Source organism: Scyliorhinus canicula, chromosome 2 (assembly GCF_902713615.1).
Source record: "Scyliorhinus canicula chromosome 2, sScyCan1.1, whole genome shotgun sequence".
Classification (NCBI taxonomy): domain Eukaryota; kingdom Metazoa; phylum Chordata; class Chondrichthyes; order Carcharhiniformes; family Scyliorhinidae; genus Scyliorhinus; species Scyliorhinus canicula.
This window is the reverse complement of record NC_052147.1, coordinates 152,808,615-152,821,683: the sequence shown is the minus strand read 5'-3', so window position 1 is coordinate 152,821,683 and position 13,069 is coordinate 152,808,615. Positions and strand designations below refer to the sequence as shown.

Sequence of the window (13,069 nt, the reverse complement as noted above, 5' to 3'; positions counted from 1 at the left end):
ACATAGAGAGTGGGGCGCACATAGAGGTGGGGCCACACAGAGAGTGGCTCACATAGAGAGTGGGCCTCACATAGAGAGTGGGGCGCACATAGAGGTGGGGCGCACATAGAGAGTGGGGCACACATAGAGGGTGGGGCGCACATAGAGAGTGGGGCGCACATAGAGAGTGGGGCGCACATGGAGAGAGTGGGGCGCACATGGAGAGAGTGGGGCGCACATGGAGAGAGTGGGGCGCACATGGAGAGAGTGGGGCGCACATGGAGAGAGAGAGTGGGGCGCACATGGAGAGAGAGAGTGGGGCGCACATGGAGAGTGGGGCACACATGGAGAGAGAGAGTGGGGCGCACATAGAGAGTGGGGCGCACATAGAGAGTGGGTCGCACATAGAGGGTGGGGCACACATAGAGGGTGGGGCACACATAGAGAGTGGGGCGCACATAGAGAGTGGGGCACACATAGAGAGTGGGGCGCACATAGAGAGTGGGTCGCACATAGAGGGTGGGGCGCACATAGAGAGTGGGGCACACATAGAGGGTGGGGCGCACATAGAGAGTGGGGCACACATAGAGAGTGGGGCGCACATAGAGGGTGGGGCGCACATAGAGAGTGGGGCGCACATAGAGGGTGGGGCACACATGGAGAGAGAGAGTGAGGCACACATGGAGAGAGAGTGGGGCACACATGGAGAGAGAGAGTGGGGCACACATAGAGAGAGAGAGTGGGGCACACATGGAGAGAGAGAGTGGGGCACACATGGAGAGAGAGAGTGGGGCACACATAGAGAGAGAGAGTGGGGCACACATGGAGAGAGAGTTGGGCGCACATGGAGAGAGAGAGTGGGCGCACATACGGAGAGTGGGGCGCTCACGGAGAGAGAGTGAGGCACACATGGAGAGAGAGAGTTATGGGCGCACATGGAGAGAGGGAGTGGAATGCACATGGAGACAGAGTGTGGGGCGCACACGGAGAGAGAGAGTGGGGCACACATGGAGAGAGAGAGTGAGGCACACATGGAGAGAGAGTGGGGCACACATGGAGAGAGAGAGTGGGCACACATGGAGAGAGAGTGGGCACACATGGAGAGAGAGTGGGCACACATGGAGAGAGAGTGGGCACACATGGAGAGAGAGTGGGCACACATGGAGAGAGAGTGGGCACACATGGAGAGAGAGTGGGCACACATGGAGAGAGAGAGTGGGGCACACATGGAGAGAGAGAGTGGGCACACATGGAGAGAGAGTGGGCACACATGGAGAGAGAGAGTGGGCACACATGGAGAGAGAGAGTGGGCACACATGGAGAGAGAGTGGGCACACATGGAGAGAGAGAGTGGGCACACATGGAGAGAGAGTGGGCACACATGGAGAGAGAGTGGGCACACATGGAGAGAGAGAGTGGGGCACACATGGAGAGAAAGTGGGCACACATGGAGAGAGAGAGTGGGCACACATGGGGAGAGAGAGAGTGGGCACACATGGAGAAGAGAGTGAGGCACACATGGAGAGAGAGTGGGGCACACATGGAGAGAGAGAGTGGGCACACATGGAGAGAGAGTGGGCACACATGGAGAGAGAGTGGGCACACATGGAGAGAGAGTGGGCACACATGGAGAGAGAGTGGGCACACATGGAGAGAGAGAGTGGGCACATGGAGAGAGAGAGTGGGCACACATGGGGAGAGAGAGAGTGGGCACACATGGAGAAAGAGAGTGAGGCACACATGGAGAGAGAGTGGGGCACACATGGAGAGAGAGAGTGGGCACACATGGAGAGAGAGTGGGCACACATGGAGAGAGAGTGGGCACACATGGAGAGAGAGTGGGCACACATGGAGAGAGAGAGTGGGCACACATGGAGAGAGAGAGTGGGCACACATGGAGAGAGAGAGTGGGCACACATGGAGAGAGAGAGTGGGCACACATGGAGAGCGAGAGTGGGCACACATGGAGAGAGAGAGTGGGCACACATGGAGAGAGATGTGAGAGTGAGATATTTGGGGAGAGTGGAAGACAAAGGGAGAGTGGGACATGTAGCAGAGGCATAGCAGCGGGGGATGGAAGGAGGGGGGGTGTAGAGATCTGCCATTCTGTATCTGCCCCAGCCAGGACTGGCCCTAGTGCTGTCACTGGGAATGACTGTGATGATTGGAGTGAGTGTAACTAACACCTCATTATTCCCCGTCAGTGAGGACCTGCTGAGCATTCTGACCATCGTTAACAGGGACGTCAGCGGGAAGAAGGATAAACAAGACAAGACGCAAATGCCACAGCCTCGTTATACCCTCAGGAAGAAGCTTTCCTTCCCTGTGACTCAAAACTTCACCGATTTCACAAACTCCTTATTGTGCGCCAACTCCGGCACTGGGAATAATATGGCTCCTGGAGGCTCCTGGATTCCCAAATACTAAGGCCCCTGATGGTGGGTGGAAAGAATGGGTAATGTGGGTGGGTTGTGACAGTGCAATCCTCTCGGTCTGATAGGCTCTTTGTTTTGATGTCAGTGCTGGTGATTAACTCGAGCACTGGACTTACATTTCAGTCTGCTCTGAGCCACAATGAAGAGTTATCACACTATTAACCTGACTTATTCTACGATCAACTTGGCTGTGTTTCTAGCAGATATTTTACATTTTATAAGAATTTTAACAAGTGTAGTGAGTCAGAGGGACTCGGAGTTGAAAATTGAACTTTCTTGGTTTCGTGGCACCTTCTCCAATGTTGCATTTGTCATTCCTGCAGTGAGGTAACCTGGGGCCACTGTTGGATCCTGCCTGCTCTCCCCAGCTACACCTGTGGCAAGGTCTTTCCACCAGGGCTAGCATCGCAAGCCCCTGCTTGTCTGCTGCCCATTGTCCCATAAGGGTGGAATAGGGAGGAGTGGTGGCAGCGGAGGAACTGGAACTGAGAAGAACAGGGATCCAGAACCAGATCCCTATTCTTTGCCCAGCGAGCTGACAGCAGCCGCTATATTCTGACCACGTCCCTCTCACTGAAGTTGCAACAATTAACATTAAAAGTATTGTACCACTGACAACCTTGAATGGTGTCTTCCTTTAAACATAGGCACAAGGGTTCTGAAATTTATTAGCTGACTGAAATCTGCATGACTGACCCCATTACTCACGATGTGGTGCGATGCCCTCGGTTTTCACTGTCGTTCTCTGACCATTCTCCCTCTCTTCGCCCTCTCTCTGCTCTTCACTCTCTGCTCTTCACTCTCTGCTCTTCACGCTCTCTCTGTGCTCTTTGCTCTCTCACTCTCAACCTTTGCAGCTCTCAGCACCTCATGGCTATCTTCCATTTCTCTAATTTCTTCCATTTGTGTGAGACATTGGGAGACAATACCACCTGTCCTTGAATTATCTTCGTCTGTATGTCTGTACATACATTTGTATATATAATGTGTGTGTGTATATATATATAAATATACGTGTGTATAGATATGTGTGTGTTTGTATATATATATGACTATATATGTGTGTATATGTATAGAATCATAGAATCCCTACACTGCAGAAGGAGGCTATTCGGCCCATTGAATCTGCACCGGCCCTCTCCGATAGAGCACCCTACCTAGACTCATTCCCCCACTCCTAGCCCCTAACCCCATCTGACCTTTGGACAATTTAGCATGGCCAGTCCACCTAACCTGCACATTTTTGGACTGTGGGAGGAAACCGGAGCACCCGGAGGAAACCCACGCACACACGGGGAGAATGTGCAGACTCCGCACAGTCAGTGACCCAAGCCGGGAATCGAACCTGGGACCCTGGAGTTGTGAAGCAACAGTGCTCACCACTGTGCCACCCCACGAAGAGGGGCTACTGCTTCCTCAACCGCACTGGACCAGTCCTCTTGTATCTCTTTCTGATGCTGCTGAAACACCCTCCTGGATATACTCCCATCAACTGCTCCACAGACAGTGGGATAGGCGATGGCGAATCTCCCAACTACACCATACTCTCATTTGCTGCACCACACAGATCCTACATCTCGAGCCAGTGCTTTACTTGACTTTTGCTGTGTGTCATCACCTGTCGACATTCCACTTTGGAGGAGAAACCAACTCCCTCCACTTATTTGCCACTTTTACAAAGTGCCCATTAACCAGGGAGAAGGGGTCAAAACCCAAGCTTCCAAACAGGAGTTACCTTGTGTGCGACTGATACACATATGTGTGTTGTGTGTATATATGTGTGTTTATGCAAATATGTGTAGATGTGTGTACATCTATTTGTGCAGGTGCATACACATACGTGTGCATATCTGCATGTGCTTTCATATGTGTATTCATGTCAGTGTGCAAGTATTTGTGTGTATAAGTGAACATGGGCAGGCGGTGGTGTTGTGGTATTGGCACTGGACTGGTAATCCAGAGAAGCCAGGTTAATGCTCTGGTGACCAGGGTTCCAATCCCACCATGGCAGATTGGGAAATTTAATTTCAATAAATGAAACCTTTAGGGAAGGAAACGTGCCATCTTTATGGTCTGGCTACATGTGACTCCAAACGCCAGCAGTGTGATTAACTCTTTTCATTTCATCCTCTGCAATGGATTAGCAAGCCACTCAAGGGCAATTAAGGATGGGCAACAAATGCTGGCCTTGCCAGCGATGCCCATATCTAATTAATAAAGAAAAAACACGTACACGTATAATTCTGTACTTGTTCATGTGTATTTAACAAAGAAACCAAGGGGTTGGATTCTCCGTCCCGCCCGCCACATTTCAGTTTCACCCCGCCGGCGGGATTCTCCGTTACACCGGCTGGTCAATGGGGTTTCCCATTGTGAGGCAATCCCACACCGTCAGGAAAATCCCGGGCTGCCGGCAAAACGGAGCATCCCACCGGCGGACAATCCAGTATATCTGGCTGATATGGGAATAGTCAAACCTCCCCCTCAAACTCCAAGTTGTCTGGTCAGCAAAGAGATCCTTGTTGCTCAGTCCAATTGGCCACTCGGGCTGCTCTCCTCAATCTCCTCCTCGATAGACCTCTCCAGACCCAGGAACTTGATCAGCTCAACGTAAGAGAAGACCCAGGGCCTGGTGATGTTTTGAGCTCTCTCAAGACCGATGAATTCCACCCAGAGATTCCGAGACAACATTAGGTCACGTTGCATCAACCCCTTCTCACTGTAGGAAGACAGGAGACAGTTAGTATCAAGCAGAGAGGAGGGGATGGGATCAGTGAGGGAGAGGCCTGGGGGAGTAGGGGCGAGGGGGGGACAGGGCAGAGCTCCCGGGGGGGGGGGGGGGGGGGGAGACAGGGCAGTGCTCCCCGGGGGGGGGGGGGGGGGGTGGGGGGCCAGACCTAAGACAGAGTAGGAACCAGGCTAGAGAGGAGAGATGGGATTAATTGGAAAGAGGACGGATTGCGGAGGGTGAGGTGATTGGCAGGAAAAGGGGGATTGGTGGGTGGAGGAGATTTGGATTGGGTAAATGGTGCATGCAAAAAGTTTGGGGTTATGTCCCATCGAATGAAAAGTTTGCGGTCAGGTCATATTTAAAGGCAGCTGGAGTTAAGAGCACCTGTGGAACTAACAAGGCCACAGCTGGGTTTACAGGGCCCTGTGTGTGTGTCTGGGTTTACAGGGCCCTGTGTGTGTGTCTGGGTTTACAGGGCTGTGTGTGTGTGTCTGGGTTTAGAGGGCTGTGTGTGTGTGTCTGGGTTTAGAGGGCCCTGTGTGTGTGTGTGGGTTTAGAGGGCTGTGTGTGTGTGTCTGGGTTTACAGGGCCCTGTGTGTCTGGGTTTACAGGGCTGTGTGTGTGTCTGGGTTTAGAGGGCCCTGTGTGTGTGTCTGGGTTTACAGGGCCGTGTGTGTGTGTCTGGGTTTAGAGGACCCTGTCTGTGTGTCTGGGTTTACAGGGCTGTTGTGTGTGTGTCTGGGTTTAGAGGGCTGTGTGTGTGTGTCTGGGTTTACAGGGCCCTGTGTGTGTGTCTGGGTTCACAGGGCCCTGTGTGTGTCTGGGTTTACAGGGCCCTGTGTGTGTCTGGGTTTACAGGGCCCTGTGTGTGTCTCGGTTTACAGGGCTGTGTGTGTGTCTGGGTTTAGAGGGCCCTGTGTGTGTGTCTGGGTTTACAGGGCCGTGTGTGTGTGTCTGGGTTTAGAGGATCCTGTGTGTGTCTGGGTTTACAGGGCTGTGTGTGTGTCTAGGTTTACAGGGCCGTGTGTGTATCTGGCTTTAGAGGGCCCTGTGTGTCTGGGTTTAGAGGGCCCTGTGTGTGTCTGGGTTACAGGGCCCTGGTGTGTCTGGGTTTACAGGGCCCTGTGTGTGTCTGGGTTTACAGGGCCCTGTGTGTGTGTCTGGTTTACAGGGCCCTGTGTGTGTCTGGGTTTACAGGGCCCTGTGTGTCTGGGTTTTACAGGGCCCTGTGTGTCTGGGTTTACAGGGCCCTGTGTGTGTCTGGGTTTACAGGGCCCTGTGTGTGTCTGGGTTTACAGGGCCCTGTGTGTGTCTGGGTTTACAGGGCCCTGTGTGTGTCTGGGTTTACAGGGCCCTGTGTGTGTCTGGGTTTACAGGGCCCTGTGTGTGTCTGGGTTTACAGGGCCGTGTGTGTGTCTGGGTTTATAGAGCCCTGTGTGTGTCTGGGTTTACAGGGCCCTGTGTGTGTCTGGGTTTACAGGGCTGTGTGTGTGTCTGGGTTTACAGAGCCCTGTGTGTGTGTCTGGGTTTACAGAGCCCTGTGTGTGTGTCTGGGTTTACAGAGCCATGTGTGTGTGTCTGGGTTTACAGGGCCCTGTGTGTGTCTGGGTTTACAGAGCCCTGTGTGTGTCTGGGTTTACAGAGCCCTGTGTGTGTGTCTGGGTTTACAGAGCCCTGTGTGTGTGTCTGGGTTTACAGAGCCATGTGTGTGTGTCTGGGTTTATAGAGCCCTGTATGTGTGTCTGGGTTTACAGGGCTGTGTGTGTGTCTGGGTTTACAGGGCTGTGTGTGTGTGTCTGGGTTTACAGGGCCCTGTGTGTATGTCTGGGTTTACAGGGCTGTGTGTGTGTGTCTGGGTTTGCAGGGCCCTGTGTGTGTCTGGGTTTACAGGGCCCTGTGTGTGTCTGGGTTTACAGGCCTGTGTGTGTGTCTGGGTTTACAGGGCCGTGTGTGTATCTGGGTTTACAGGGCCCTGTGTGTGTGTCTGGGTTTACAGGGCTATGTGTGTCTGGGTTTGCAGGGCCTGTGTGTGTGTCTGGGTTTACAGGGCCCTGTGTGTGTCTGGGTTTACAGGGCCGTGTGTGTGTGTCTGGGTTTACAGGGCCCTGGTGTGTCGGGGTTTGCAGGGCCTGTGTGTGTCTGGCTTTACAGGGCTGTGTGTCTGGGTGTGACAGGGCCGTGTGTGTGTCTGGGTTTACAGGGCCCTGTGTGTGTCTGGGTTTACAGGGCCCTGTGTGTGTCTGGGCTTACAGGGCTGTGTGTCTGGGTTTACAGGGCCGTGTGTGTATCTGGGTTTCAGGGCCCTGTGTGTGTCTGGGTTTACAGGGCCCTGTGTGTGTGTCTGGGTTACAGGCCTGTGTTGTGTCTGGGTTTACAGGCCCTGTGTGTGTGTCTGGGTTTACAGGGCCCTGTGTGTGTGTCTGGGTTACAGGCCTGTGTGTGTGTCGGGGTTTACAGGGCCCTGTGTGTGTGTCTGGGTTTACAGGGCTATGTGTGTCTGGGTTTGCAGGGCCTGTTGTGTTGTCTGGTTACAGTGCCCTGTGGTGTCTGGGTTTACAGGGCCGTGTGTGTGTGTCTGGGTTTACAGGGCCCTGTGTGTGTCTGGGTTTGCAGGGCCTGTGTGTGTCTGGGTTTACAGGGCTGTGTGTCTGGGTTTACAGAGCCGTGTGTGTGTGGCTGGGTTTACAGGGCCGTGTGTGTGTCTGGGTTTACAGGGCCCTGTGTGTATCTGGGTTTACAGGGCCCTGTGTGTGTCTGGGTTTACAGGGCTGTGTGTCTGGGTTTACAGGGCCGTGTGTGTATCTGGGTTTACAGGGCCCTGTGTGTGTCTGGGTTTACAGGGCCCTGTGTGTGTGTCTGGGTTTACAGGCCTGTGTTTGTGTCTGGGTTTGCAGGGCCTTGTGTGTGTGTCTGGGTTTACAGTTCCCTGTGTGTGTGTCTGGGTTTACAGGGCCTCTGTGTGTTTCTGGGTTTACAGGGCCCTGTGTGCGTCTGGGTTTACAGGGCCCTGTGTGTGTCTGGGTTTACAGGGCCCTGTGTGTGTGTCTGGGTTTACAGGGCCTCTGTGTGTGTCTGGGTTTACAGGTCTGTGTGTGTGTGTCTGGGTTTACAGGGCCCTGTGTGTGTGTCTGGGTTTACAGGGCCATGTGTGCGTGTCTGGGTTTACAGGGCCGTGTGTCTGGCTCTACAGGGCTGTGTGTGTCTGGCTTTGGAGGGCCCTGTGTGTCTCTTGCTTACAGGGCCCTGTGTGTGTGTCTGGGTTTACAGGGCCTGGTGTGTCTAGGTTTACAGGGCCCTGTGTGTGTCTGGGTTTACAGGGCACTGTGTGTGTGTCTGGGTTTACAGGGTCGTGTGTGTGTCTGGGTTTAAAGGGCCCTGTGTGTGTGTCTGGGTTTACAGGGCCCTGTGTGTATCTGGCATTACAGGGCTATGCGTGTGTCTGGGTTTACAGGGCCCTGTGCGTCTCTGCGTTTAAGGGATGTGTGTGTGTCTGTGTTTACAGGGCCGTGTGTGTGTCTGTGTTTACAGGGCTGTGTGTGTGTCTGGGTATATAGGGCCCTGTGCGTGTCTGGGTTTAAGGGATGTGTGTGTGTCTGTGTTTACAGGGCTGTGTGTCTGGGTTTACAGGGCCCTGTGTCTGTCTGGGTTTACAGGGCTGTGTGTCTGGGTTTACAGGGCCCTGTGTGTGTCTGGGTTTACAGGGCCCTGTGTGCGTCTGGGTTTACAGGGCCCTGTGTGCGTCTGGGTTTACAGGGCCCTTTGTGTGTCTGGGTTTACAGGGCTGTGTGTGTCTGGGTTTACAGGGCTGTGTGTGTGTAACAAGCTTTACAGGGATCCGTGTGGCTGGGTCCACGGTGCTGTGAGTCAGTGTCCAGTCTGTGGCTACAGTGCTGCACGTCTGGGTCCAAACGCCACGTGTCTGGGTCCAGTCTGGGCTGGCAGTACACTCTGTCTGGGTCCAGCCTGTGTCTACAGCGCTGTGTGTCTGGGTCCAGTCTGTGTGTCTGGGTCCAGCCTGTGTGTCTGGGTCCAGCCTGTGTATACAGCGCTGTGTGTCTGGGTCCAGTCTGTGTCTACAGCGCTGTGTCTGGGTCCAGTCTGTGTGTCTGGGTCCAGTCTGTGTATACAGTGCGGTGTGTCTGGGTCCAGTCTGTGTGCCTGGGTCCAGTCTGTGTATACAGTGCGGTGTGTCTGGGTCCAGTCTGTGTGCCTGGGTCCAGTCTGTGTGTCTGGGTCCAGTCTGTGTGTCTGGGTCCAGTCTGTGTGTCTGGGTCCAGTCTGTGTGTCTGGGTCCAGTCTGTGTATACAGTGCGGTGTGTCTGGGTCCAGTCTGTGTGCCTGGGTCCAGTCTGTGTGTCTGGGTCCAGCCTGTGTGTCTGGGTCCAGCCTGTGTGTCTGGGTCCAGCCTGTGTGTCTGGGTCCAGCCTGTGTGTCTGGGTCCAGCCTGTGTATACAGGGCTGTGTGTCTGGGTCCAGCCTGTGTATACAGTGCTGTGTGTCTGGGTCCAGCCTGTGTCTACAGCGCTGTGTCTGGGTCCAGCCTGTGTATACAGCGCTGTGTCTGGGTCCAGCCTGTGTATACAGCGCTGTGTCTGGGTCCAGCCTGTGTATACAGCGCTGTGTCTGGGTCCAGTCTGTGTATACAGGGCTGTGTGTCTGGGTCCAGTCTGTGTATACAGTGCTGTGTGTCTGGGTCCAGCCTGTGTATACAGTGCTGTGTGTCTGGGTCCAGTCTGTGTATACAGTGCTGTGTGTCTGGGTCCAGCCTGTGTATACAGGGCTGTGTGTCTGGGTCCAGCCTGTGTATACAGTGCTGTGTGTGGGTCCAGCCTGTGTATACAGGGCTGTGTGTCTGGGTCCAGCCTGTGTATACAGTGCTGTGTGTCTGGGTCCAGCCTGTGTATACAGTGCTGTGTGTCTGGGTCCAGCCTGTGTATGCAGTGCTGTGTCTGGGTCCAGCCTGTGTATACAGCGCTCTGTGTCTGGGTCCAGCCTGTGTCTACAGCGCTGTGTGTCAGGGTCCAGTCTGTGTGTCTGGGTCCAGCCTGTGTGTCTGGGTCCAGCCTGTGTCTACAGCGCTGTGTGTCTGGGTCCAGTCTGTGTGTCTGGGTCCAGTCTGTGTGTCTGGGTCCAGTCTGTGTGTCTGGGTCCAGTCTGTGTATACAGCGCTGTGTGTCTGGGTCCAGTCTGTGTGTCTGGGTCCAGTCTGTGTGTCTGGGTCCAGTCTGTGTATACAGCGCTGTGTGTCTGGGTCCAGTCTGTGTGTCTGGGTCCAGCCTGTGTGTCTGGGTCCAGCCTGTGTATACAGCGCTGTGTGTCTGGGTCCAGCCTGTGTGTCTGGGTCCAGTCTGTGTATACAGTGCTGTGTGTCTGGGTCCAGCCTGTGTGTCTGGGTCCAGCCTGTGTGTCTGGGTCCAGCCTGTGTATACAGCGCTGTGTGTCTGGGTCCAGCCTGTGTGTCTGGGTCCAGTCTGTGTGTCTGGGTCCAGCCTGTGTATACAGTGCTGTGTGTGGGTCCAGCCTGTGTGTCTGGGTCCAGCCTGTGTGTCTGGGTCCAGCCTGTGTATACAGCGCTATGTGTCTGGATCCAGCCTGTGTATACAGCGCTCGGTGTCTGGGTCCAGCCTGTGTGTCTGGGTCCAGCCTGTGTGTCTGGGTCCAGTCTGTGTCTACAGTGCTGTGTGTCTGGGTCCAGTCTGTGTATACAGCGCTGTGTGTCTGGGTCCAGTCTGTGTGTCTGGGTCCAGCCTGTGTGTCTGGGTCCAGCCTGTGTCTACAGCGCTGTGTGTCTGGGTCCAGTCTGTGTCTACAGCGCTGTGTGTCTGGGTCCAGTCTGTGTGTCTGGGTCCAGTCTGTGTGTCTGGGTCCAGTCTGTGTGTCTGGGTCCAGTCTGTGTGTCTGGGTCCAGTCTGTGTGTCTGGGTCCAGCCTGTGTATACAGCGCTGTGTGTCTGGGTCCAGCCTGTGTATACAGCGCTGTGTGTCTGGGTCCAGCCTGTGTGTCTGGGTCCAGCCTGTGTATACAGCGCTGTGTGTCTGGGTCCAGCCTGTGTATACAGCGCTGTGTGTCTGGGTCCAGCCTGTGTGTCTGGCTCCAGTCTGTGTATACAGTGCTGTGTGTCTGTGTCCAGCCTGTGTGTCTGGGTCCAGCCTGTGTATACAGCGCTGTGTGTCTGGGTCCAGCCTGTGTGTACAGCGCTGTGTGTCTGGGTCCAGTCTGTGTCTACAGCGCTGTGTCTGGGTCCAGTCTGTGTGTCTGGGTCCAGTCTGTGTGTCTGGGTCCAGTCTGTGTGTCTGGGTCCAGTCTGCGTGTCTGGGTCCAGTCTGCGTGTCTGGGTCCAGTCTGTGTGTCTGGGTCCAGTCTGTGTATATAGCGCTGTGTCTGGGTCTAGTCTGTGTGTCTGGGTCCAGTCTGTGTGTCTGGGTCCAGTCTGTGTATACAGTGCTGTGTGTCTGGGTCCAGTCTGTGTCTACAGCGCTTTGTCTGGGTCCAGCCTGTGTGTCTGGGTCCAGCCTGTGTGTCTGGGTCCAGCCTGTGTGTCTGGGTCCAGCCTGTGTGTCTGGGCCCAGCCTGTGTGTCTGGGTCCAGCCTGTGTGTCTGGGTCCAGCCTGTGTGTCTGGGTCCAGCCTGTGTATACAGCGCTGTGTGTCTGGGTCCAGCCTGTGTATACAGGGCTGTGTGTCTGGGTCCAGCCTGTGTATACAGTGCTGTGTGTCTGGGTCCAGCCTGTGTATACAGCGCTGTGTCTGGGTCCAGCCTGTGTATACAGCGCTGTGTGTCTGGGTCCAGCCTATGTATACAGCGCTGTGTCTGGGTCCAGCCTGTGTATACAGCGCTGTGTCTGGGTCCAGCCTGTGTATACAGCGCTGTGTCTGGGTCCAGCCTGTGTATACAGCGCTGTGTGTGTGTTTCAGACGCTGCGACTCTCACCGCAACAGGAACATTGCTTCCTGCATCACCGCCTTCATCAGAATCTCGCTTCTCTCTTCCTCCTTCTTCCGTTGTTCGGCTAGTTCTTCCTTCTCTTGCTCTTCTTTAATCTGTTTCATTCTGAAGTACTCCTGTCTCTGTGGTTCATCCATTCCCTTCAGCAGTTCCTCTTCCTCCTGCTGCTGTTTCCGACGCTCTCTCTGTAATCTCTCTGTCTCCTCTGATGATACAGCAAAGTAAGAGCGACAGGTTCTTAACACAGTGTGCACCGTCCAGTCAAACCCCCATTGCTTCACTCACTGTCATGGCTGCAGCGTGTCTGAGCTGTATATCTAAAGGCACCGAGTATCCTCCAGAACTACAAGCTGGCCAGCTTCGGCTCTGTATGTGACAGTGAGGGTATCAGAGCACAGTCCGATCCCACACACAATTTCCAGGACTGTCACATAGAGGACACGTGTGACCAGCCCGTTTCCTGTCTGCTAGCCTAACCCTGATGGGCCTTTCCATACATGTCCCGGAAGCCACCTGTAGCATTGTCTATCTGAGTAAAGCAGTAGGGTTTAGTGAGGGGAATTCAGCTTTCCCTATACTCTGGGTGCCTGTGATTACTGTCAGCTCCACTAACTAACTCCCTCTTCTCTCTCCCCCTGCTCCAGAAACCTCTCTCCTCAGCTCCAGATCCCACTCTCTCCCTTGCTCCGGATCCCCTTCTCTCTCTCTCTTCCCTGCTCCAGGTCCCTCTGTCTCCATCTTTCTCCCCCCCACTCCAAATCCCTCTCTCACCCCTTGCTCCAGAACCCCCTCTTGCTCCTCGCTCTCCTCTGCTCGAGATCCCTCTCTCTCTCACCCCTTGCTCCAGAACCCCCCTCTTGCTCCTCGCTCTCCCCTGCTCCAGATCCCTCTCTCTCTCTCCCCTTGCTCCAGACCCCCCTCTTGCTCCTCGCTCTCCTCTGCTCCAGATCCCTCTCTCTCTCTCCCCTTGCTCCAGATC

At 54.7% G+C, this 13,069-nt stretch overlaps 2 protein-coding genes across 6 annotated transcripts in view; one reads left to right on the top strand and one right to left on the bottom strand.

Annotated features, from left to right (window-relative positions):
* The window catches only part of LOC119959829 (caspase-8-like), a 42,529-nt gene extending 39,497 nt beyond the window's left edge, over nt 1-3,032 (top strand). For both annotated transcript variants that reach the window (XM_038787912.1, XM_038787911.1), the window contains one exon: nt 2,184-3,032. In XM_038787912.1, coding sequence (XP_038643840.1) covers nt 2,184-2,406 — 223 coding nt within the window. In that variant the 3' untranslated portion in view covers nt 2,407-3,032. The remainder of the gene's footprint in view (nt 1-2,183) is intronic.
* Nucleotides 3,033-4,655: 1,623 nt separating this feature from the next.
* Nucleotides 4,656-13,069, bottom strand: part of LOC119959801 — a 114,853-nt gene continuing 106,439 nt past the window's right edge. For all 4 annotated transcript variants that reach the window (XM_038787898.1, XM_038787900.1, XM_038787909.1 and 1 more), the window contains 2 exons: nt 12,076-12,295; nt 4,656-5,133 (listed from right to left, as the gene is read on the bottom strand). In XM_038787898.1, the coding sequence (XP_038643826.1) occupies nt 4,941-5,133; nt 12,076-12,295 (413 nt within the window). In that variant the 3' untranslated portion in view covers nt 4,656-4,940. The remainder of the gene's footprint in view (nt 5,134-12,075; nt 12,296-13,069) is intronic.